At 48.7% G+C, this 25,025-nt stretch overlaps 1 protein-coding gene across 1 annotated transcript in view; it reads left to right on the forward strand.

Moving 5' to 3' along the window:
* Positions 1–25,025, forward strand: part of XRCC5 (X-ray repair cross complementing 5) — a 1,556,689-nt gene that overhangs the window by 369,530 nt on the left and 1,162,134 nt on the right. The window contains exon 9 of the mRNA XM_069616805.1: positions 18,371–18,483. Coding sequence (XP_069472906.1) covers positions 18,371–18,483 — 113 coding nt within the window. The remainder of the gene's footprint in view (positions 1–18,370; positions 18,484–25,025) is intronic.

A 25,025-nucleotide genomic window follows, 5' to 3' on the forward strand; every position in this document is an offset into this window, starting at 1 on the left:
GCCAATTTAGTGGGCAAATTACGAACTGGTAGATTTTTGGATGACAACCAGACCAGATCACCCACCTGGAATACGGGCTCCATGGTTCGGCCCCTATCAGCCTGCTCCTTCATGCGCTCACGTGTCTCCGTCAGGGTACTCCGGGCCAAGACATGCTGCTTCTGGATGTTGAAGACCAAGTGATCCGCAGACGGAACAGAACTGGGCACCACAGGAGAGAAAGGAATGAGCTTGGGATGTTGTCCAGCTGAACAAAAAAAAGGACTAATGCCGGTGGCAGCATGGGCCGCATTGTTATAGGCAACTTCAGCCAGGTCCAGATACTTTAGCCAGTTGGACTGGGTGGCGTTGGCATAGCAACGTAGGTACTGCTCCAAGGTCTGATTCGTCCGTTCCGTCTGACCGTTGGTATGCGGATGATAGCCTGAACTCAAGGCTCTGTGGATACCTAGATGAGCACACAACTGACGCCAAAAGGAAGAAAGAAATTGTGAACCACGATCAGAGATGATCTTCTCAGGAAGTCCATGTAACCGATAAATGTTATGAAGAAATGCCACTGCCATCTGGGAGGAGGTCGGGATCTTCATGAAGGGAATGAAGTGTGCGTATTTGGTGAAACAATCCACTACCACCATGACACAAGTGTGATCATCAGAGGACGGAAGTTCTACAATGAAATCGGTGGCGATGGTATGCCAGGGGTAAGGAGGAGTTTCAGTGGGCTTAAGCAACCCCAAAGGTTTTCTTCTGGGTATCTTTGTCTGAGCACAGATGGGACAACTTTCCACATATAACTTGACGTCGTCGGCCCATCCTGGCCACCAAAATTGCCTGGAGATTAACTCTTGGGTAGCTTTGATACCCCGATGACCGGCTATTTGGGAATCGTGAAAACCATGGAGAATGTCTCTACGAAGGACAGTCGAAGGAATGTATAGCCGGTTCAGAAAGAACAGAAAACCGTCGTGTTCACAGATTTGGGGTTTCTTCAGCAGATCGGCACGTTCAGGATCCCTTAAGGTCTCACGAATGATTTTCTGGAGATGCGGAGCTAAGGTTAGCAGAAAGTGTTTGGGAGATATCATGGGTGTGTTCAAACCAACCTCCACTTCTTCTTGGTCCAAGGATCGAGACAAAGCATCCGCCTTCAAGTTCTGGGAACAGGGAATGTAGGTGATATTGAAATCATAGTGAGAGAAAAAGAAGGCCCATCGTGCTTGGCGGGCAGTGCGACATTGCAAAGATCGTAGGAACTGTAAGTTGCGATGGTCGGTGCGAACCTCCACAGGAAAACGACCACCAAGTAAATGATGCCTCCACTCTTCAAATGCTGTTTTGATGGCCAAAAGTTCTTTTTCAATGACAGCATAGTTCAACTCACTGGAGGTGAGCTTCCGGGAGTAATAGGCAACGGGGTGTTCAATGCCGGACGCAGGTTGCACTTGTAGAAGGACCGCTCCAACAGCGAAGTTGGAGGCATCTGCTTCAACGACATAGGGCACTTCATCGTTGGGATGACACAAAACGGGAGCCGTACTAAATGCTGTCTTAAGATCTTCAAAAGCGTTCGATGCCTCTTGACTCCACAGGAATGGTATCTTGACTCTAGTCAGACATGTCAACGGGGTTGTGACTTGTGAAAACTGTGGTATAAAGCGCCGATAAAAGTTGGCGAACCCCAAAAACCGCTGAAGGGACTTCAAGTCATGTGGTTGTTTCCAATTCTGAATAGCCTTCACCTTGCCTGAATCCATGCTTATGCCCGTATTGCTGATTACATATCCCAAAAACTCCATGCTTTTCTGGTGAAATAAACACTTTTCGGCCTTGGCATACAGGTGATTATGTGACAATCGCAGAAGTACTTCACGGACATGTGAGACATGTTTCTCCAAATCGTCTGAAAAGATCAGGATGTCGTCTAGGTAGACCCAGACCGAGATGCCAACTAAATCGCCAAACACGCTGTCCATAAACCGTTGGAAGATGGCTGGGGCATTACACAGCCCAAAGGGCATTACTCTGTATTCGTAGTGCCCGAAGGGTGTCTTGAATGCCGTTTTCCACTCGTCGCCCTCTTTGATCCTCACCAGGTGGTAGGCTCCCCGAAGATCCAACTTGGTAAAGATGTTAGCAGAACGTAGAGACTCCATGATGTTACGGATTAAAGGTAATGGGTACCTGTCTTTGAGAGTGATGTCATTAAGTTGGCGATAATCAATACAGGGCCGTAAGGTTCCCTCTTTCTTTTTGACAAAGAACAATGGAAAACCGGCAGAGGATTTAGAGGGTACGATGTAACCTTTCTCGGTACACTCATGCAGATAATCCCGGAGTACCTGTCTTTCAGATTGGGTCAGAGAGTATAACTTCCCATGAGGAATCACAGCACCTGGAATCAAGTCTATGGGACAGTCAAATCTCCTGTGGGGAGGAAGAGGTATTTCTCCGGGTTCCGAAAATACCGTACAAAGGTCAGTGTAAATACTCGGAACCTGAGACAAGGAACATATCGCAGATGAGTCTTTACCTGGGATTAAAGGAACCACTGTGGTAGACTCTAAAGAGGTGTTGCGGCAGCAACCTTCGTGAAGGCAAAAGGACGAAACGAATTTCAAAGAACGGGACTTCCAATTGATGGTAGGGTTGTGACGCAAAAGCCAAGGCAGTCCCAAAACCACAGGATACGATGGAGACTTGATGACGTCGAGAGCAATCTTTTCTTCATGCCCCTGAACCAACAACAGCATTCCGATGGTATGCAATCGGATGGGACCGGAAGCCAAAGGTGTACCATCGATGACCTCTACTGGGATAACAGTTTTTCTGTGGAGCAAGGGCATGCTGATATTGATGGCAAATGCCTCATCAATATAGTTTCCAGAGGCCCCGCAATCTAATAGACCATGGACATCAATGGTTTTATCAAGCCACTTCAAAGTAATCTCCAAACTCATCAAGACAGCTGGTTGCATGGGGGGCAGGCGTAACACAGAGTTGGAAAGGACTGAAAGAAAAAGGGGACCTGTCGTAGCCTTTCCTCTAGACGACAGGTCCTCTAGTTTCCCCCTTTCTTGATCGGACGTAGGGGACAGGTCCCCAGAAAGTGACCCGCACCCCCGCAGTATAAACACAGTCGCAAACTTCTCCTGCGCTTCTTCTCCTCTTCTGATAGAGGGCCCCTTATGGCCCCCAGCTGCATAGGTTCATGGGCAGTATCCGAAGGTACCGGCATCCTGGCAGGAGGAGATTGTGGTCGGAGGTTACCCTTCTCGAACCGTCGTCTCTCCCCTTTTCTCTCGGCTAACCTCTGATCTATCCTTAATACTTGTTCAATAAGTTTCTGTAATTCATCAGGTTCAGGAATATGTAACAATTCATCCTTGTATTCCTCCCTTAATCCCCGACGAAACAGGGTCTTTTGCGTTATCTCCGGCCATAGAGAGTCCGTTGCCAATTGACGGAAACGGCTGATGTAAGAGATGATGTCTGTATTGGCCTGTTGTAGATCCATGAGTTGGTTCTGCGCTGTGGAAGCTAGATTAGGGGATTGAAAAACATCCAAGAATGCTTTCTCGAAAGCTAAAAAATCACCCAAGATCGGATTATTGGTAACTACCAAGGGAGTTGCCCAGGCAAGCGCGTTTCCAGACAAGTTACCCAAGATGTATCCAATCTTGGCTTTGTCATTAATAAAGTGAGAAGAACGGAAGAGGAAGTGTATGCGGCAATGATTACAAAATTCACCTACACGGCGAGGATCTCCATCGAACTTGATGGGAGTAGTGTGAGCCATGGGGCCTTCAGATTGTGGAATGGGACTAACATTCTGTGTCACCATTTGGCGTAAGGCTACATTCTCTTGACGGAGGGCCGCCATTTCGGCACGAAGTGCAAGAATCTCATTACGAAATCCCGGATCCTCTTCCATAGTAGAGTCCGGGGAGTCAGAAGACAGGCGTCTCAATCTGTTATAAATAGCGTCACGAGAACGCTGCGTACCTGTTCGTCCGGATGGATTCTTAGATGATGAGGCCAGGCTGTCGGATACTCTGAAGAGATGTGACTAGTAACGCGGGGAACCAGCCCAACCCCAGCCCGAATAGAACCGGACTGGAGGTGAACCGACTCCCAACGCCACGAGATGACTCACCCCTGATTAGCGTGGCGTCAGGACAGTGCAAGCACTGGCAGGGGGAGCCGTAGAATGATGGTACCAGGTCCTCGAAGGAACTCCGACAGGAGGGTGATCCGGAGGTTCTTCTAGGACGAAGACAAGAAAGCAGGAGGAGCAGGCTGGTGAAATGAGAAGAGCACGGAACTAGAGGGAGTAGAACCAGGAGCGGAAGGTAGGGAGTAGGACAGGACAGGAGGTAGGGAGACAGGACAGGAACCAGGGCCAGAAGGAGCGGGGGGAAGGAACAGGAAGGGAGAACAGGATAGGGCAGGCAGGAGGCAGGGAACTCCAGGTAAACAAGGGAAGGAGCAAGGAAACAGGTAACGGGGTGACACAAGGTAGCGAGGACACGATCCGAACAAACCGTGTTGAGACGCGGTTAGGTAAAGGATCATGGTTCCTTAAATAGGCTCACCAGCACCAGGGAGGCTTGCAACGCAACCGTGCCGTCTCCCAGGTATTGGATCCCTCACAACGAGGTTTGAGCCGCATACCTTCCAGAGTCGAGCATCCTGCTCACTGCGCATGCGCGAAGAACGGAGAGCGGACGCCCGCGCATGCGCGAGGCAGTACGCACCCCTGAACCCTGAAGCCGGAATCGAGGATACAACCTCCAAGATGGGGAGCGCCGTCGTGGGTAAGGAGACCCCAGGGCAGGCGGCGTGACACATGGTGATTTTCTTTTGTATGAATTCTGCTCCTTGGCCGTGAATTGCTCTGTGTGTTATGCATGTTATTTTGCAGGTGATTCGTTTTTTGATTGGGAGCCAATGTTGCATCCCTAGCGCTGGTGTGATTTTATTCCTTTGTGAGAGTTTGAAGAAAAGTCTGGCAGCTGAGTTGTATTTCTTGCAGTTTCTTCAATAAGTATTCTGGCATTCCGAGGTATAGGCTGTTGATGTCGTCTATCCTGGACATGAGGGAGATGATGGCCATTGTTTTGTGCATGAAGGAGAGGAATGATAGAATCTTTTTTAATGTGTGGCGATGGAAGAAACATTTCTTAACTATCGTGTTTACTTGCAGTTCTAGGGTTAAGTCGTTGTCCATTGGGATTCCAAGGTTTTTGGAAAACTTTGGATGGAGTGGGATGATGTGGAGAAGGATCCCCTGCTAAAATCCTGCCTAATGTCTCCTCCCAGGTGTCCAGGAGAGGGCAAACGCTTCTAGATGCCAATGCTGGGGGTGGTGTGCTGCGGAGGATCACCAGGGTGGAGACAAGCCCCAGGGTAGTGGGTAGACTTTGCAGGATGAGACACAGTATTTCTCCTTGGAGAGATGCGCTTAACACTGGGTTAAAGGGGGGAATTGACTTATTGTCATTTTGATGTATCTCAACCTCCCACTAAGGATGGAAGGGTAAACTCCAAGGGTATGCTCCAACATGATATTGCGTCCAAAGAGCAGGGGCCTCATTACGACTTTGGAGGGGCTGCCTCCAAAATCGTGTCCGGGTTCCCTGAATGGGGAAATACTGGGCCATTCCGAGTATGGAGGGCCCAGTATTTCCTCCTTCAGGGAACCCGGGCCCGGTCCTTCCCCATTCGAGCCCCCATAGGGCTCAATGGGAATGGGGAGGGAGCGAACAACGGGCCCATTACAAGAGGGCCCGTTGTTAGCTCCCTGGTAAAACCAGACGTCCAGAGCAGGGCAGAGAGAAGGGCCAGGCAGATTGAGAAAGAGGCTGTTACAGTAGTTCATCCTAGGGAGAACCAAGGCTCTCGAGACAATGAGCTACAGGGGGAAAGTGAGAAAAGAAAGAGTACTTCTGAGGAGGTGGAACTGGTAATGGGGGATCTGGTAATGGGCCTTCTTGGAAAGGGCTTTTCTGTGAGGAGAGAAGGAGAGGGTGGAGTTGAAGATGGCACCCTGGTTTTTTGCCTCACAGAAGGCGAAGGAAGAGGGCCCAAGGAAGGCAGCCAGAGTGAAAAAGGGAAAGCGGGAGCAGGGGACCCGATGAAAAGGATCTCTGCCTTACTGACATTTAGGCAGAGATTTTTGGGGGCGCACCAATCCTGAATCCCGGCTAGACAGTCCGGAATGAGTAAGAGCCTTAGAAGAAGCATCCTGACAAATTGTATTCCAATTGCTGAAGAAGTTACAAAAGAAGAGTTGTTGTTAAAGCAGAAGTGGTGTTTCTTTTATTTTGAGCACTATCCATTCTATCCTGGAATGTGGTTATCCAGTATTACCATTGGCATTGTTTTCTTCATGGAACCTGGAAATGGGAAACTTTCAATGAACAAAGAAGTAACTGTTAACAATGGCAACACTGCTATATATTTCCACAGACCATTTCTGATGTAGCTGACACAGGGCCATTTTAAGCATTTGTGGGCCCCCCAGTACGGCCAGATTTCCTCTCCCTAACAAACGAAATGAAGGGATTCTAGATTCTGTATGCCTCTCAACCCCCATTTGTCCCAACACAACCCATAACCTAATGAGCTGTTGTGGGTGGCAACAACATAAATGGCAGGGGAACAGCCATGAACTCTCCTTACCCCCTTCAACTGTGCTAGAGTGAGAACATAACAAGTGGCATTTTGGGGGCAACATTAGCAGTCCAGAGTGGAGGTACTGAAGCAGCAGCCATGAAGAAGATACAGAGGCTGCAGTTTCAAAGCAGGACACAGATCAGTAGCAACGTGAAAAAGGGATACCTACCCCAACATAGACACAGAACTCATATTAGCATTCTCACAGAATATTAAAACTGCTGATGGTCGGATAAAGGAGACGGGTTGGAAGTAAATAGGAAGGTATATATACAATAGCGCAAATTGAGGATCTGGATCAGAAATTGCCAGCAATGGTCACTTATCCGAACATAGACTGAGATTAGATGAGGCCCTTGTTTGTTAAGTAGTGTTGCCTTGGGGGAGACGAGAAACAAATGACTTTGTAGTGTGAGATCTATGGATGACCACTATTAATTTGTATGAAGCAACATTAAAGGCATCTAAACCATGAGCAAGTCATTTTTGAAGAGTATAGACTGAGAATTAAATCACACTTAGGCATTGACCTTTTTGACTATGGTGGTGACAGGTTATGCACTATGTGTTAAGATCACACACAATGGTTTAATGGTAGTGCTGGGATTTGCTTCCAGTCAGTAATTTTGGCACTTGATCACATTCTTTCCCGTTCATACAGCAAAGTGCACTTGTTTGTAATGGCTTGACTTTCAAGAACTAAAATGATATCCTGTTTTGTAGAACTGACTTGGAAAGTACACAAATCACAAGATAAACCTTCAGGGCTCGCCACTGTATCTGTTGCTGTTTAACATTTATACAAGACCACTGCATGGTATTTTACCAATTAGGTTTTCATGCCTACGCTGACGACACTCAGATTTATCTGAATCTAGCTGACAGCAGTGCAAAAACTGATACTTTGGTGGAATGTCTGGATGAAGTGGAAACTTCGATGCTGGAAAATGCGCTATAGCACAACCCCAGTAAAACCTAAGTTGTTCTTCTAGGACTTAAGTCTAAATGTCACTCTCCTGATAATTTACCATCAGATCAGATGCTGTTTGATATTCCTATGGATTATGCCAGAAAAGTCAAAAATGTTGGCAGTGTGATCTTGGCTTGGAAGGACAGATAAACCAGGTAACAAATACTGCCTTTGTTGAACTCCGCCTTCTATGCAGAGCAGCACCATTCATCAACCCTGAGCATCTCCCTATAGTACTAGGGGCCCCGATAAACAAAATCAACTATTATTATACTTTGTACATGGGTAGTCCGTCTCATAAAATGAAACGAGCACAACATTTTCATAATCCATCGATCCATTTGATTTTTAACTTGTCCGGTCGTGATTCTACTGCTGCCTTGCATCAATCTCTTCTTTGGCTTCCCGTGGACAGATGGATTGATTTCAAAATCATCTGTCTCACTTTTAATGTCTACATAATTTGGCCCCCATATATCTGCAGACCAAATATTCCTTGGCTTTGCGTTTGGCAGATAAGATGTTCTTCGTCTTTCATACCTTTTAACTTTGTGGTGATTTTCGCTTATTCGCCCCATAAAATATGGAATGCTCTACCATTGAGCATCCGTGAGTTCGACAGTCGTTTACAAATCCGGAAGGCAATTAAGGCCTGGCTGTTCTGCTGGTACGATAACTTGGCGCAAGATTTCTCTAAAAAGTTGCCATTGGCTGTCTAGTGTATTTTGTTCATGCCTTGATGCAATTTAGTTTGTTTGTGTTCCGTTCTCCAGCATGATGTCTGGCATGGATTCACATGCTCATGAATATTCCCCGTCTTCAGGCTGGGAATCCTCCGTAAAGAAAAAATCAGTATCAGTTTTTTTTCTGATCTGTCTTTCTTAGTAGTAACCAATCACTGATCTCTGGGTCATACTGCCTCCAGCCAATGACTGCCCTCTCCCTAAGCCCCGCCCCTGGCAGCCATCCTCAGATTTTTACCGCACGCTCAAGTGTTGGGAGTCCTCGTGTTTAGCTCTCGAGTTTTTTACTGCGTTTTCATGCTTTTTCAGGAGATTTTCTCATTTTTTCGGTTAATCGTGCCTCAAGCTCCACCGTTTCTACTTCCGATAACGGAGACCCGTTTCGGAATTCTTCTACGCCCCTCAAGGGTGAGGTTTCCGTCGAGTTTACACTTCTTGGAGGATTCCGGAAGATCTGCGGCCTACCTCAACGGACTTGCCCCAGGACAAGCGAAGCTCGACGCCCGGATCCAAGCTGTTCAGGAACTGCCCTGGATGCGGATTATATAACGTTTCCAAGGAGGGACGAGCATTCGCAATGTCTCTACTGCCTTCATGAGGACAAGACGCACGCGGACAAGGACTGTGCGTTCTGAAAGAACCTTTCGGAACGGACCAAACAAGATTGTCGTTCCTGCCTTGCTGACTGGCGGGAGAAGGGCACAGCAGGTGAAAAGGCGAAGAAGAAGTCTGAGTGGTCTTCTAAGTCCTGTGAGGCGCCCCGGTGACGGGGGCCCAACATAAGGCCAAGCACCGCGAGTCGGCGGGCACCGGGAGCGCAGAAAGGTCGGGCTCTTCGGTTGCCAAGCGGGGCACTACTTCCCCGGCACGTTCGGCCACAAGCCATCCCCCTGGTTCGGGGAAGAGGAAGTCCGAGAACCCCGGTAGGCCGCTGGAGCGGACCCGGTCGATCTCGAAGGGGGAGCGAGGCGCTGACCTTCCCCCCCAAGGCGAAGGCCCAGGACGCACCGAAGGTGGTGAGGGCTTTGATCCACCCGGCTAAGGCCTCTACCGAAGTGGTCGCTGCGACCCTGGCGGAGCCGGCTGAGACTATGCCAGTGGAAACTGTCATGATGCCTACCTCCAAGGAGCCAGGTCCGACACAGCAACCCCAGAGGCAGGCATCATTTCCCCCAGGGGAATGCCAGCGGGCCCAAGCTGGGGCCCTTTGGACGCAGTCCTGGTGCCTTAGGCGCCAGGCTCATGTTGGACCCCTGTCCTGGCGCCTTAGGCACCAGGCTCATAAAGCTAGACTTGTTTCAAGTGTTTTAATGTGCACTTACCTGATGCAGACCATGCTGCCACATCCAGGCCCTCTTGAGGCCTGAATGGAACTACTTTACCTGTGGGATTACTTTCCATCCGGGTGTGGTCGGGGAAGGATACATACCTGATCGGAGGAAGGATACACACTTGGAACTTCTTCCAAAGCTATTTAAACCACACCCGATCAGCAACTCACGCTTCGCGTTGTTCTGCTCCTCGCAGCTGGACGCTCACCGTGTCAGCTCCTGCATCTGGACCTCAGCCACGCCTGCCAGTATCCTGGGTCACCTGCAAAGGGATACAAAAGACCTTACCTGCTAAATCAGCACCACAGAGACATCACACCGACGATCCTGAAAAGGAAGACATCATTTTAAAAGCATTTTGCTACGATCGCTGCAGCGCTGCATTTCACTCACCTTTCCTGGACGCCACCATCTTCAGCAGCGATCATCCGGATCCACAGCCACTTCCCAGAACCTAGAGAGAAAGACAAGAACAAGGTGAGAGAAGGAAGGGAATAGGAAAAGCTCAGTTTCCTTCTAAGTCTTACCTGTTGGGTCATTCCCATTTCATTTCGGGTCTTGCCGCTTCCAGGCATCCGGACCCCGGCCCCTATGGGGAAAAAAGACAAAGACATTGAATGAGCGAATGCAAAGACATTCATTACCCGAGCGCTCATCCAGAATTTACCTGTCATTTACTGGAACTGCACGTATCACTTCGGGTCGGCGCCATATCTCCGGCATTCCGAACCCCGGCCCCTAAGGGGAAAGAGACAATGAACATTATTATTAAGCTTGGACTTTTGAACTTGCAACAGAACTTTTACAGAGCCTTACCTGAATAGTCAAGCTCACCTGAACTCCCATAATCCTCAATCCAGTGAAGTAACTGGGTTTCAACGCGCCCCTGCATCAGAAGCAGGATGGAGAGCTCATCCTTCCTGACCCTAAGGTGAGACTTCACAGGGAATCGTGGAAGGGTATCGTGGAGGGTTGGAAGAGAGTGGGAGGCTAGAGCATAACTCGTCAGTAGTTAAAACTCCCTTTTCACGCACAGGGGAATATTCCTGCGAGCCGGAGAAGCCAGAGTAGAGGGGCCCTTCCTGTCCATCTTCAGAGTCCTGCGCTTCCTCGAAGCCAGACCTGCGCATCAGGTGAGCGTTACAGAAACGGCCTCTGGGCCCAGAGTATCCCTGCCACCACAGAGGGAATCCTCTTTCCAGCCCATTGCTAAGACCCCCGTGAAGCCCCCGGCTGAAAAAGAGGGGGTGGGGGCGGTGGCCTATAGACTCGGAATCAGCCTCTGAGGAGGAACTGGTGGAAACCGAGAAGGGTCTCAACGAAAGGTCCATAGGCCTCAACGAGAGGTTCATACGCCTCAATGAGAGGTTCGATCCCAGGGGACGGTTCCCGCTGACGTGATCGAAGATAGCGACTATGACGACGAACAGGGCCCAGTGGAGCGGCCATCCCGTCCGTCGCAGCCATTGCCCGAGCCCCAGGATAGCTTGACGGCCATTTTGTTGGCAATCCAATCCTTATGTACCGAGATAAGGACAAGATTACCACGCACCCCGACGGAGGAGCCACAACCAGGCCCGTCGGGAAGCCCTCCGAACAAGCGGAGGAGAGTCCACCCCGCTCCGCCCTCCGTACCTGCGAGACCGGTGGACCCCTCATCCCCCTCGCCAGACCCTAGAGAGGATACGGCGACGGATAAAGCGACGGGGACGGACGATGACGGCAGCGATGACACGGCGGACATCCGTCGTCACCCCCCCCAACACCCCGCGGGCGTCTCCAGCCAACGAGGTTGGCTCTTTCCACGCCATGATAACCAGGGCATCCGAGCTCTTCCAGCTCTACCCTGAAGAGCAGAAAAAGGAGGGATTTCTGTACCAACGACGAGAGGCCAGGAGGAAGACAGTCCTCCCGGTGCCTTTACTCGATGACATCTGGGACGCCGGACTCGGTCGTCTCGGCAGCGGCTAAGAAGGCAGCGGGCGCGGCGGCTTCAACTTCCACTTCCCCGCCGGACAGTGAGGGCAAGAAGTTGGACTCTATGGGACGACGAGTCATCTCGTCGGCGGCGACGACGATTAAGGTGGCCAATGCCTTAGCGATCGTAGCCCGCTACGACAGGGAGCTCTGGTTCAAGATAGCTCCCTTGCTAGACTTCCTGCCTGATGACAAAAGGGCGGAGGCCCTAGAAATTCTGCAGGAAGGCGAGGTGGCGTCGGATCACGCCATAACGGTGACAACGGACATTGCCGATACCGGATTTCGCCAACTGGGCAACGGAGTTTGCCTCCGACGATGATGATGGCTCAAGGCGACAGACTTTCGCCAGGACGTCCAGGCCAGAGTGTTGGACATGGCGTTCGACGGCAACAACCTTTTTTTTAAGGCAGTGGCTGAGTCTCTACAGGCCATCAAGACCGACTCGGAGACGGCCCGGGCCCTTGGGGTGCTCCAACAGCGACGGCCCTTTCGGAGCTCCGGAGGCAGACAGGGTGCCTCCAAAGGATCCAGCGGTGGTTCCTCCACCTACCGCCAGGCGGCCCGCTCTTCCTCCCAGGAGGCCTACAGAGGTTGCAGCAAGCAAGGGTGATTCCGCCGTCGTCGCCAAGGAGGCCAAGGCGGCAAGGCCGCCTCCAAGCAAGACTGACCCGGCCGGGTTGTCGGGTCCTCACCGAAGCACCCCATTGGGAGGCCGGTTGACGAAGTTCGTCAGGGTGTGGGAGTCCATCTCCACCGATCGTTGGGTGCTGGACACCCTGGCCAACGGGCACTCGCTGGAATTCCAAAAGAAGTGCCCTCCCGTTCCTCCCGTGGCCAGGAAGGAGAATCGCGTCCCTCAACTGCTGTTGGAGGTAAAGGCGATGCTCAAGAAAGGTGCCATCGAGCTCGTCCCCAGGAGGCTCCGGGGCTCTGGAGTGTACTCCAGGTACTTCCTCGTCAGAAAGAAGACGGGCGGTTCGCGCCCCATCCTCGACCTGCGTCGGTTAAACAAATACATCAAGGCACAGAAATTCAGGATGGTCACCCTCCAGCACCTGCTGGGACAGCTAGAGGAAGGCGAGTTCCTATCGTCGTTGGACCTGGAGGATGCCTACTTCCACATCCCCATTCTAAAAAGGCACAGGAAGTTCCTCAGGTTTGTGGTTCAAGGACGCCACTACCAATTCAGAGCCCTACCGTTCGGATTAAAGTCGACACCCAGGGTTTTCACCAAGTGCCTGGCACCAGTGGTGGCGCGGCTGCGCCTGCAGGGGATCCACGTCTACCTGGACGACTGGCTAATCTGGGCGAGGACAAGGGAACTTGCCGTCGAACATATGGCAAGGACCGTCCGGTTACTCACGGAGCTGGGGTTCGCCATCAACTACTCCAAATCCCACCTTGTTCCATCGCAAGTAGCACTGTTTCTGGGAGCGAAGCTCGATACAGTGGGGCAATTGGCCTCCCCCTCCGAGGACAGGACCAAAACCATCCTGGGCAAGGTGCGGCGCCTGTTAGCCATGGACGTGGCCAGGGTGAGGTCCATCAAGTCCCCTCTCGGGATGATGTCCTCATGCATCTACCTTGTACCCCTTTGCAGACTTTGGATGCATCCGCTACAGGAGTTCCTCGACGCCCGCTGGTTTCAGGCGACAAGCTGCTTCGAGGACAGGATCCCCCTCGACGAGGAGTTCCGTCGGGCGATCCTATGGTGGGGCACCCGGGCTCACCTCACTACAGGCACAGACTTTCAAACCCCGGCATTTCAGGAGACGGTGATGACGGACGCCTCTCTGGAGGGTTGGGGAGCCCACACCGGAGATCTCCACGCAAGAGGCCTTTGGCTCCCGCAGGAGAGGTCTCTACACATCAACATCCTGGAACTCCGAGCAGTGTTCTGGGTGCTCAAGTTGTTCCTTCCGTCCCTCAAGGACAAAGTGGTGAGGATCTTCACCGACAACACCACCACGATGTTCTACATAAGGAAGCAGGGGGGCACCAGATCCCCAGCCCTATCCAAGGAGGCCCAGGATCTGTGGCACTGGGCCGTCATCCAGGGGATGTTTCTGGTTCCCTTCCACTTGGCAGGAATAAAAAACACCATCGCCGACTCACTCAGCAGGGAGCTGCGCTCGTGCCACGAGTGGGAACTGCGCCAGGACCAAGTGGATCGACTCTTCCAACGATGGGGTAAACCCCAAATCGACCTGTTCGCGACGGCAACGAACTCCAAGTGCCAGAGGTTCGCCAGCAGGTTCCCACAGCCGAGGAGCATGGCCGATGCTTTCTCGTTCCCTTGGGACGGCCTGTTTCTATACGCGTTCCCTCCGTTGCCATTGCTGCTCCTCCTCATCAACCAGCTCAAGAAGTCCAGCTGCAGGATGATCCTCGTCGCACCGGCGTGGCCGAGGCAGACCTGGTTCCCGGACCTTCTGGACTTGTCAATGTCCCCACCAGTCAAGCTGCCGGCAGACGCGGATCTTCTCTCCAGAGACGGAGGCGCCATTCTCCATCACGACCCACAGTCGCTGAACTTGCAGGCCTGGCTCCTGCGGCACTAGAGTTTGGAGGGTACGATATACCGACTGATTGCAGAGAGGTTCTTGCAAAATCCAGGGCGTCCTCAACTCTCAAGTGTTACGGTCTTAAATGGAAGAGGTTCTCTGTCTGGTGCCGTGCACAGAAGATTAACCCTCTGCGGATTACGGCCCCTCAAGTACTGCTGTACCTACTGTCTCTGGCCAAAGCTGGACTGGCTCAAGCCTCCATCAAAATAAATCTGGCTGCCATCTCCCGATATACCAGGACTACGGGACGGGCCATCTTGTGGTCTCATCGCCTGGTGAAGGAATTTATGAAGGGACTATTCCGATCGTTTCTGCTGGTGAAGGCTCCTGCCCCGGCGTGGGAGCTTAATGTGGTGCTGACCAGGCTCATGGGGGGCCCCATTCGAGCCTATCCATTCAGCGCCTTTGAAGTTCCTGTCATGGAAGACTGCGTTCCTCGTGGCCATCACCTCCGCACGACTAGTGGGAGAGATCAGGCCCTATCTTGCAAGCCTCCATACTTGACTTTTCATGACACAAGCGTGGTGCTGAGGACTCACCCCTCCTTCATGCCCAAGGTGCCGTCGGACTTGGTGTTGCCAGTTTTCTTCCCGTCGCCTTCGACGCCGGCCGAGAGTACTTTGCACTCGCTGGATGTGGCTAGAGCGCTGAAGTTCTATGTGGACCGCAAGAAGAGTTTTCGGAAGACGTCACAGCTGTTTGTGAACTTTGGATCTGTGAATCAAGGGAAGGCTCTTTCGAAGACTTCCATTTCCAGATTGCTCTCCGGCTGCGTCATGCACTGTCACCGGTTGGCAAACCGACCGCTGCCCGGCCATCCGAGAGCCCATTCGACCAGAGCGATCGCTGCTACCACGGCGTTCCTGTCTGGTGTGCCCCTGCTAGACATCTGCAGGGCTGCTACGTGGAGGTCGGCGCACACCTTCACAAGATTCTACTGCGTCGATCGGGACTCCAGGGAGGAGTCCAGGGTCGGCCAAGCAGTGCTGCGCAACCTGTTCGCCTAAGGTGAGCATGGTGAGGAGGTAAGAATTGCTTAATGTTGAGTTTTGGATGTAATGTTGAGCCTTTGCCACCTCCCGTGGTTGTGCATGTGTGTACTGCTATGTATTCTTTTATTCATGAGCATGTGAATCCATGCCAGACCCATGCTGGAGAACAACGGTTACAGGTAAGTAACCTGTTCCTTATCAATCCCTATCACAAACCAACATGACAATATGTTTAACAATTCTTATAGAAACGTTGCGCAAAATGAATATTATTGTGGCTTTACTTTCTCCACTATGAATATCAATCTGAACGTACCAAAATTCTCATTTGTGTGAGCCTTAAAAACACTCATCTGGGTTGTTCTGCTGTATTTTAAAAATGTAAATAAACCCAGCAAAAGATACTGCAATAAGGTCAGCTGCTCATTATTATTGATGTAAAGAACATTTTAAATGCTAGAAAATATCTAAACTATTTTTGTTTAAAATAAGCAGACCTGAAAATGAGCTCACCATAAGTTGTCATTCCTGCCTGGGGCTACTTCCATTTAAATGGCATTAATGAAAAGAAAGTGCAGACCACATGGTTGTAGATTTCACCAGATTGTGTCGCTTTTCACCAAAGACAGTGGCGTACACTGCAGTGAGAGCAGATGATTTCCCTAGGATCGTGCTATCGCCAGTGTCAAGGCCAGGGTATGAGCTTTACCCCTTTGGTGCCAGTGTTTCTGATTGGGATACCTAAACTCTAATCCTTACTAATCCATTATTCTGTTCTGCTGCCCAGTTTTTGCAACCCTCGGTTTGAGGGTCAAACTCAAGGCCTGCAACGTACTGATGCATGTTCGTTTTTATTAATAGTGCTTTCTGGCATAGCTACGTTGGTGATCGTAACACCGTCTATACTACTACCCAAAGTTTATGTACTCAAGTTCATTTAGCTCAGAGAGAGGAAAGGCTCAGTCAATCGTGCTGGGATTTGGTACTGCATTCCTTGATAATATTATTATTGAGCTCTCTTCTTAAACATTGTGGCACTCCGTTATCATTATGCATTTCAACTTTAGTTAATGCACTATATCAGTGTATTCCCCATCGAAAGATCACTGCATAAGTTGCACTATAGCGAATGCACAAACTGTATGTGCAACAGTGAACAAAAAGCATTACAGGATTAATGACATTGCATGTTAGCCATCACCAACAGCCTGGTAGCAGACACACTGCCTTGGTAGTACACTATACAACACCATGATGTTGTCTAAAAACAATATGACAACTTTGCATCAGGACGCCAGGTTGGGGGCCCGCAGTACATGCCCAAGCAAAAGCATTCAGACCTCTCTGAGCTCAGAAAGGTAAGGGGATACATTTTATTGTGTCACCTCCACTTCGGAATCTGAAGGGGATATGTGACCCCCACATAACCATGGTTCCTAGGCCCCTGCTTGGTGTTTGTCAGCTCTTGTCCCAATGAAACTAAGTTACTTTGTGTTTTGGAAACCAGTCATGTTGAGATTACCACGGCCGAAATATAATGTCAGCAACACCTGATTTTTCACATTGTGATTCACCTAAAAGTGGTTTTTCGGAATGACGCTGTAAAAAGAAATAATAACCCGGTCACTGGAAGGGCCTCTTAGTTTCATGTCAGCAAGTGGAGAGGGGCTAAATTATGATTACATTTATTGGATTAACACAGTGCATTGCAGTGGTCACCAAGGTAACCTTCATCTGGAAACCTGTGGGCCACATTGCTGATCAGGACAATGAGAAGAGGAATGGGGTGTGGCAGAAATGTCTGCTAGAGTAGTGACCGAGCAGCCATTCACAGCCAAACCCAATGGCCCAGTTTCAAATCCTGACTAGTGTTGAGAATGGCAATGACAGAGAGGCAAGGGTGGAAGGGGAGGTACTCAGGGGATATGTACAGCTAAGCCCTGGTCCTCATTCCTGATCCAGACAGAACAAGAGGTGAGGATTAGGCGGTGGCAGAGAGGATCTGTGGAAAGGGGGATTAGCCTGGGGCATGCACCACGTCCTGGTGATTAGTCAACAGGTTGCATACCTGGATACATGCAAGAACATGGATGGGAACGTTGTGAAGTAGCCAAGGTTTTCAGTGAAAAATACACATAGTAACCTGACATTCTCACATGATATGATATATATATGATATGATATGATATGATAGGTTATTTATAACGCATTAATACCTAGAGGTTTCTAAGCGCGGACCCGGGGATCGAACCTGTGGTGCTCTGTGTCGCCTTGCTTCCAAGGTGAGCACATGGCCCCTGAGCTATCCTCCCAAGACAAACCTCATGAACAAATCTCATGTGTTGGTAGGAACACACTGGTTAAGTGCCATAGGAAGTGAAGCTAAGAGAAAGGGACAAGGTGACTAGCACACACTCAATTGGTTATGTGCTGGGAGCCATACTTAAGTAGTGTAGATCAAGGACACATTGCCTCCAGTCACAGTACAGTGTAAGGTGGAGTCTGGTGCCTGAATTTACCCTCCACATTGGGCCCATGATTATGGTTATAGGGCACAATGAATCTTCCAGTGTGCACCAAGATGTAAATTAACTAATTGTTAATCACGGCCACTGGATGTGATTTTGGCCAATATGTTGCAAATTCCTTTGGTTATTAGGGGTTGGGGAGGGTGAGCCGGTGAAAAGGGTCACAAGGGGAGTCCTTTGCCATTGTACTTCATCAGCTGGCCTGGTGAGGCTCAGTTTCACCAATAGACAAGTCTCCAGTCAAAGCCGTGTAATGTGAGACGGCTCCGCTGAGGCCAGATAGAGGGTCACAAAGCATCATTTGGTTTCTGCCAGCATTAGGGAGGATTGACTCAATAATCTGTCGGCTCCTCTAAAGAGTAGTTTTTTACTGGGGCAAAGTAGGTCATAGGCAAAAGGCAGCACAGCAGATTGGGAGGTGAACCCCCTCGTATAGTCCCTTGGCACAAGTCGTCGGTGTCATTGGCGGTGTGAGCTAAGTCAGAAAAGGCTGTAGGTGAGGGAAGGGTGAGACCTTGTGGAAGATGGTAAAACGCTTTGGTCATATTTAGCTCACAAAATGCTCTCTTCATCTTCTGCAGGATTTCGCTATGGCAGTGACATTGTTCCCTTCTCGAAAGTCGATCAGGAGCAAATGAAATACAAAACAGATGGAAAGTGCTTTTCTGTTCTGGGATTCACAAAAGCCAAAAATGTAAGTTTTTGAACTGTGTATCTTTTTCTGCCTAACTTTCATTAGCTTAGAGAGGAGCAGGATCTCTGGCAATGAATGTGTACAGATGACTTGTTCACGACTGAGTAGTTGTGGTTGAGTTTTGTTCCCCTGCCTTTGAGTTGAAGAGAATGAGATGTAAACCAGTGTTTCTTGAGCAAGAGGTGTAGCTGATTTCAAGTGTATTTGGGGATGCGGGGAGAAGATTGATTCATGCATTTGGGAGAAACTGGGACTCCCCAGTCATCGTCTGAGACTAGAATATTTGAGATGCACCATCGCATAGCAGATTTTGGCCCAAAGGGAGAATGGTTCATAGACTGGTCTCAGATTCATGTTGAATTTATGTTTGTCTACGTAATGCCAATTTAGTGGGCATCTTGCTTCTCAAATACATGAAAAACCTGGACGACACTACAGCATCCCAAATCTTACTACATATTGAAAACATTAGTTAAAGACTGGGTAGCAACATAGGATGGCACAGAGTTCAGACCCTTTACCCTCGATTTCACTAGTTAAATTATCAGCCTGGTCATTTTTTGAAATGTGTTTCCTGGTTTTTGCCTGTAAGAGTGTTCAGTTGGTGGAAAGAAGTCCTGGGATACACAGACGATAACAGGAATCACAATGCCGTATGACCCGAAGGTAGTCTTGCTGGGGGCGGTAGCTAAAGGTATATACCCGGCAAAAGGGCACAGTGCTATGCTAATTACACACCTCCTCTCCACTGCAAAATGGACTCTGGCTCAAGGATGGAAATCGATACAAGGTCCAATAGTTGCTTGGTGGTGGATCAAAATATGGGGAATTTTGGCAATGGAGAAAATCTGTGCAATCCAGGCTGACAGATAGCTCAAATTTCTGACAATTTGGGAGCCCTTCCGCGAAATGGTAAGAGACAGAGAACCACACTTTTTTCAGACCCAAGTGTAAGAAACCCGGACACTCATTAAAATATTCTATAAATTGATCCAGTTGGACTTAGAACCCGATAAAGTTCAATATCGGAACCGACTAAATGAAGAATGAAGGGGGGCGGAGGGGATTTTGGGAGGTTGAAAAGTTAAAAACTGCAGTTCCAGCAGAGACATTTCATGAGTTTTCATAGATGATGTGAAGTAATGTTGATTTCAGTTTCAATTGGTTGGAGTTGTGGGGATCGGGACTCCCTGTCTGCTGCGCACCTCCTATTAGTGGTTTCGGTTTAGCCTGCAGCCTGGATCATGGTATGTCTGGGGACCAACTCCAAGGTTCCCGATTGATTGGATGCTTGTTGGGATGACAAACCTTTGATTTCGTGTTGGCGCTGGCTGGATTTGTTTGTCCAAACATATGGCACTTAAGCCTTTTGTTTTAAGTCGAATTCCAGTCTTAGAATTGTTGGTGAATGTGGTTTTTTATTATTCATATTGGTATACCAAAACCAAAAAATCATCAGTGTGGCAATTACTGCCAGTTGGTCAACATTGGTGAGTGCAAACAGCTGACGTGCGTTTCGACCCGAGTCTTTTTCAAGGCTATGATTTGTGAGTGAGTGAATGAGTGAGTGAGTGGGTAGGTGATGTGCAAGGCACAGTGACATTATTTGAGACACATTTGGTGCGACATAATCGATCACAGGTAATTGTTTGGTAATCATAATAGCATGTTGTATCCAGGTTTTGTATCAATATCATGTAATCATTGTCGTGATTACGACCAGTAATGCATAGGTTGTAATTATAAGTGGTGACAGTGAGTGGTGGTGGTTAAAATACATACAGCAAGATATTAATGTTTGGATTAATGCATATTAACATCATAGGCAGAATGAAACGTTAGTTCAGATGGAGGAGACAAAGTACCAAGGGTCAGAAAGAGGGGGATTAGTTCCAGGCAGAGGCCATGCATGATTCATAGGCACAGGAGTAGCTAAAAGGGGGTGGTGAGGCTTAACAGATGTGAGTAGGATGGTGGACTCTAAGTAGAGTTGGTTGCTGGTCCTCCCAAGTCCGGGTTCCAGGTTGGGCTGAGTAGCCTGGTCTGCTAGGAGTCATAGGAACTTAAATTAGTAGTGTTGCTAATTGCGTCAAGACTGAAGTTGCAGCACATGGGGTCAACTGTTCTCATACCAACACTCGCCGCTCACTCCACATCATTCTAAGTAATCACTGCTGGTTACATACCCCCCAGCCAGGCGTTCTCCTCAGGCCTAACGCAGCCACATCCGATCTGGATAAATCCTGCCAGAACTAACACATACTCCTGACCTCTCAACCAGCACACCTACCGCTAGAATGCAGCTATTACACGGATACCGCACGAGCTGCACACATACCCGGTGCTCACACGCACCCTTTTTGACACTCTCTACTCTCTCTACTGATATGAACTTCGGTTCCCAAGGGCGTTCAACCTACCAGCGCCTTCAGACCATACCAATGGTATATAAGGCACTATATAAATGCAAAATAACAATAACAATAACAATACTGGGCGTTTGGAAAAAGAGCTCCGTATGGAGGTGGGAGTAGACTTGGTATTGGGCGGTCACATGGCCCAGTGATATCATGGTCCAATTGGTGAAGAAGGGTAAAGAGCGGGCTGGTCGGTGGTGCCCTGGGGATGATGAGGGATTGGCGAGGTGCCAGGCAGAGTAGCTAAGCCCGGTTGGGCATGTATCCTAAGCCGTGTGGGCGGCGGCTGTGAAGACAGGTCAGAGTGGTGAATTAGGCTCTGCAGTGTGTTTGGGTCAGATTTAGCATATGTGCGGTCACAGAAGCTCCGGGGGTATACTGATGCCTCCGGCCGGGGTTCGGTGTCAGGAGACGCCTCGCCAGGTAAGTAAAAGCTTGGAGAAATTAGGGCGGAGAAGAAGCATGAGTGATTATGCATGCCAAGATGGCGGGCAAGTGATCAGATGGCCCGGTGGTGCGTGCTTAAGTGGCCAGGGGGTCCAGAGGGCTCAACCGGGTAGGGCTGGTCGGGCTGTAAGGTGGTTGGGGGTTCGAGTGCCTGTGTGCGTTGAAGTGGCCGTGTAGTCACAGGCTGTCTGGCGGCCCCGAAAGAGTTAAGGAACGGCACCGGTGCCTGGGCGGGACGGCCTGGTTGGGCCGGCGGGGTTGGTATAGAAAGGGGCCCAAGGGGGCATATAGGGGTTCTTCGATGGTCCATACCTGGTGCCGGGTACGGCAGAGTTTGCCAGTCAATGTCAATCAGGAAGTGAGACGGCTGCCTCCGTCTCAAATACACTTCCTGATTGCAATGTGTTTCGTGATTTGATTGGTCGGTGAGGGAGGTGCCCTGATTCGTTGCTGAGAGTGCTGCTCTAATGGTCTAATGGTGCATGTGACAGGGGTGTGTTATGATGCGAGTGCGTTCTGTAAGAGGATTCAATACAGCACTACAGCCAAGTTAACGCCTAGTCTAGAATACTGAATGAAAACCCTTATTGATATATCTTTAGGTCCAGTTCATGCGTTCTGGATGACTACCCCTGTATAACACCCCTCTCTTGGAATCCCCCTGACCCCACTGAGCCAAGAAGTAGTTATGTTTTGCAAGTTTAAAAGGTTTATTTGATAATTTAAAATATATATATATCACACTTTATAATAAATTAATAATTGAATATCACACTTAATCTGATATGATAATGATTAACAACGGAGAATCTGGCACTAGCACACTTCTTTATAATCACTAATGAGTTGACATGAAATGGATAAGATAGCACACTGGTAAATGGGAACAAAAGAAGAAGGTGGTAAAGAATGCTTTATGTAAGCTCAGGTGGATGCAATATTCAATGAATGCAGTACAGAAAATAATCAATATGATTTCAACCAAACAATGTAATCACTTTTCTCTGGCTATTCACTCCCCCCTCTTTATGCAATGCAAGGAAATGGGAGGAAAGCACACAGTTCTCAGAAATGCAATCAATGTAATTCCGTTCACCCCAGCAAGCTTAGACAACAGAAAACAGATAGGAGTTTTGAAATAGCAATGGATGAGAAATATGCTAAATTTGCTTTTAATTCCCTTTCAGAGGTTCAGGGTGAGTGGTATCTAGTTAATATTAGTCCAGGCACACACTAGCAATGATGCAGGGATAGTTAACAGGTTAAACGAATTTCTGGCAAATGGAAAGCAAGCAGCAGCAGTTTTTACATGTGAAGAAATTTGCAAATCGCGGCAAAATTCGCGGATGCGTGTTCCGGGGTAGGAATGCGGTTCTAGGTTCCTATGAAAGCCACGATTCTAAGCTATCAGAGGAAAGTTACTGCAAGTCTCTAGCCCAAACGGTCGCGGAGATATGAGCGATTTAATAGAGGTTGTTTTTGGTTTTGCAAATTTTAAAAGCTCAAAATGACAAGTGACAAATTTTTGCAGCTAGAATGACAGGTGACAGATTTGGATCTATCAGGCAGTTCTACTTAGGTTAAATAGATTGAATTAGATGAATTTAAACTAAGAGCTTTGGTTCTACACAGTTCTGCTGGGTACTCACACTATATTCTTGAATTAAATGGGCCTCGTCACGGATCTGGTCAGGGTTTTAGACTGGGCTCTGGTCTCTCTCTGGGCACAGCACTGCTTTCTCTCTGGGTACAGCACTGCTTTCTCTCTCTGGTCTGGTCTCTAGTTTGGCTTTCTGGAGGTTGATGAATTTGAAGTCTGGATCTCAGGATGTTGTATGGTCCAGCAGAGTGCGTTGCAGCAAATGGAATTGAAGGTCTCCACCTAAGTTTCAGTGGTCCATTTATATGTTCTGCAAGTGGGCGTGTGTGTTTGGTCATAACTAAACTCGCCCCTCTCACTTGTCATTGGTCAAGCTTTCATTCGTCCCCTGATTGGGGAACTAAGTTGTGTCAGAGTGATGTCAGCCATTTATGATCTCTTGAAGAACCTCCCTTATCATCTGTGCACCCAAATCTATATATGATCAAAATACATACTTCAGAGTTACACAGGTGTTTGAAATTACATATACATGGTGTGGCTGAATTTAGCCATGTCTCTGTCCAAATCTGCTCTTTCTAGGAGCTTGCATTCAGAGATGGTACATAATTGACTTTTTAACTGATTTTTCAATTTCTGACATGGACCCAACTTTACATACATATGTGCAGGGAGTAGGGACATTAACTGATGAAGTTTCAGATTTTTAACATGCATACATTTAGAGTAATATCCACTTTTCCGCTGACACCCCCCTGAACATACCACCGGTTCTAAAAACCTCTTAAATTGTGGGCAGAAAAATCACAAGAATTATGGTATCATTTATAAAATTTTCACATGTCCGCTCTATGAATGATCCATCTTTTTCTAAACAATATTCTGGCTCCAAAGGGGTGTGGTTTCCTCTCAGCACAAGGTAGAAATACTGGTTTATCCAGTTCTGCCAAGCCAGCTTGCTCTCACAGGCAGTGCCCCTCCCAGCTCCTGCCAAGAGGAAGCTACATTTTACGACTGCGGTAATAAAACCTTTGCCTGAGTGAAGAGGGCTTTGTTCACTCTCCTGCAGAGCACAGGTAATTCAATTATCAGATAGATGGCATATCCTTAGTGTGGGCAGCAAAAGGCAGATAGCCTGTGAACACAGCTGTGACTCAAGTTTCACTCCTGATGGGGGTAGTTGTCAAGCAAAATCAAGTTCCTTAAACCAGCTAGCTAACTGTCATGTTTTTTTTTTCTTTTGCTTTTTAAATTACTTGCAGTTTTACATATGCAGCTAGAATGCTGATTCTAAGTGCAAAACTATGACATTTCAACAGTTACAAAGGCATGTGACACCAAACATAGGTCACTCATTTAATCTAAACATTTTCGATTTTAGTGTCTTTAAATCCAGTGCAACTTAAACTGCTGCAATCCACAGCTCAGCCAGTCTTGTTATAAACCTTCAAGTCACTTCAGAATATCACTTTACATTGTATCCACCTCTCAGTAAGTCTTTCTTTGGCCTGTTTTGGGTTCATTCAGTTTTACACAAAAAAGTAAAATCTGTTGTGGTTTTAAAATGCTGGCTTTTGGATAGTGGTGAGTACTGGTACTGCGCCCATTTTTGGGATTTAAGAACTGAATTCCTCACAATTCTAGGTTGCATTTGGCAATCAGCATTGCCATTCCCAATGGTTTCAGACTACTGTGCGGGTAGTCCAATGGTGGTTTAAAGCGCTTTGAAGCTAACCGGCGCTACTGTTTTTCCTTTGGCAACCCATTTCCCTCATGGCAACCCAGCCTTTCATTCTTGCACTGGTGGGTGGCAAGTGAGGCAACCATTTTGGTGGGCGCACAAACTGCGCAGCTTTCCTGGATTTCGGCGCACATGTGGGTTTTCCGCCATCTTGAATTTCCTAAGCCCACAGCACCAACTGTTGTAGCAGGATAGCCCCCCACGTGACTGCCCCTTGACTTTGAGTCGATGGGGAGTCGCGTGCACAAGGGTTTTGACCCATGCACCGGTCTGTCCGCATAATCTTCTTCCTCTTCTGTAGATGGCACAGTTCAGCATCTTCTTCTCCATCCGGTAC

The sequence above is a fragment of the Ambystoma mexicanum genome, chromosome 9 (assembly GCF_040938575.1).
Source record: "Ambystoma mexicanum isolate Mex_15411 chromosome 9, UKY_AmexF1_1, whole genome shotgun sequence".
Taxonomy (NCBI): domain Eukaryota; kingdom Metazoa; phylum Chordata; class Amphibia; order Caudata; family Ambystomatidae; genus Ambystoma; species Ambystoma mexicanum.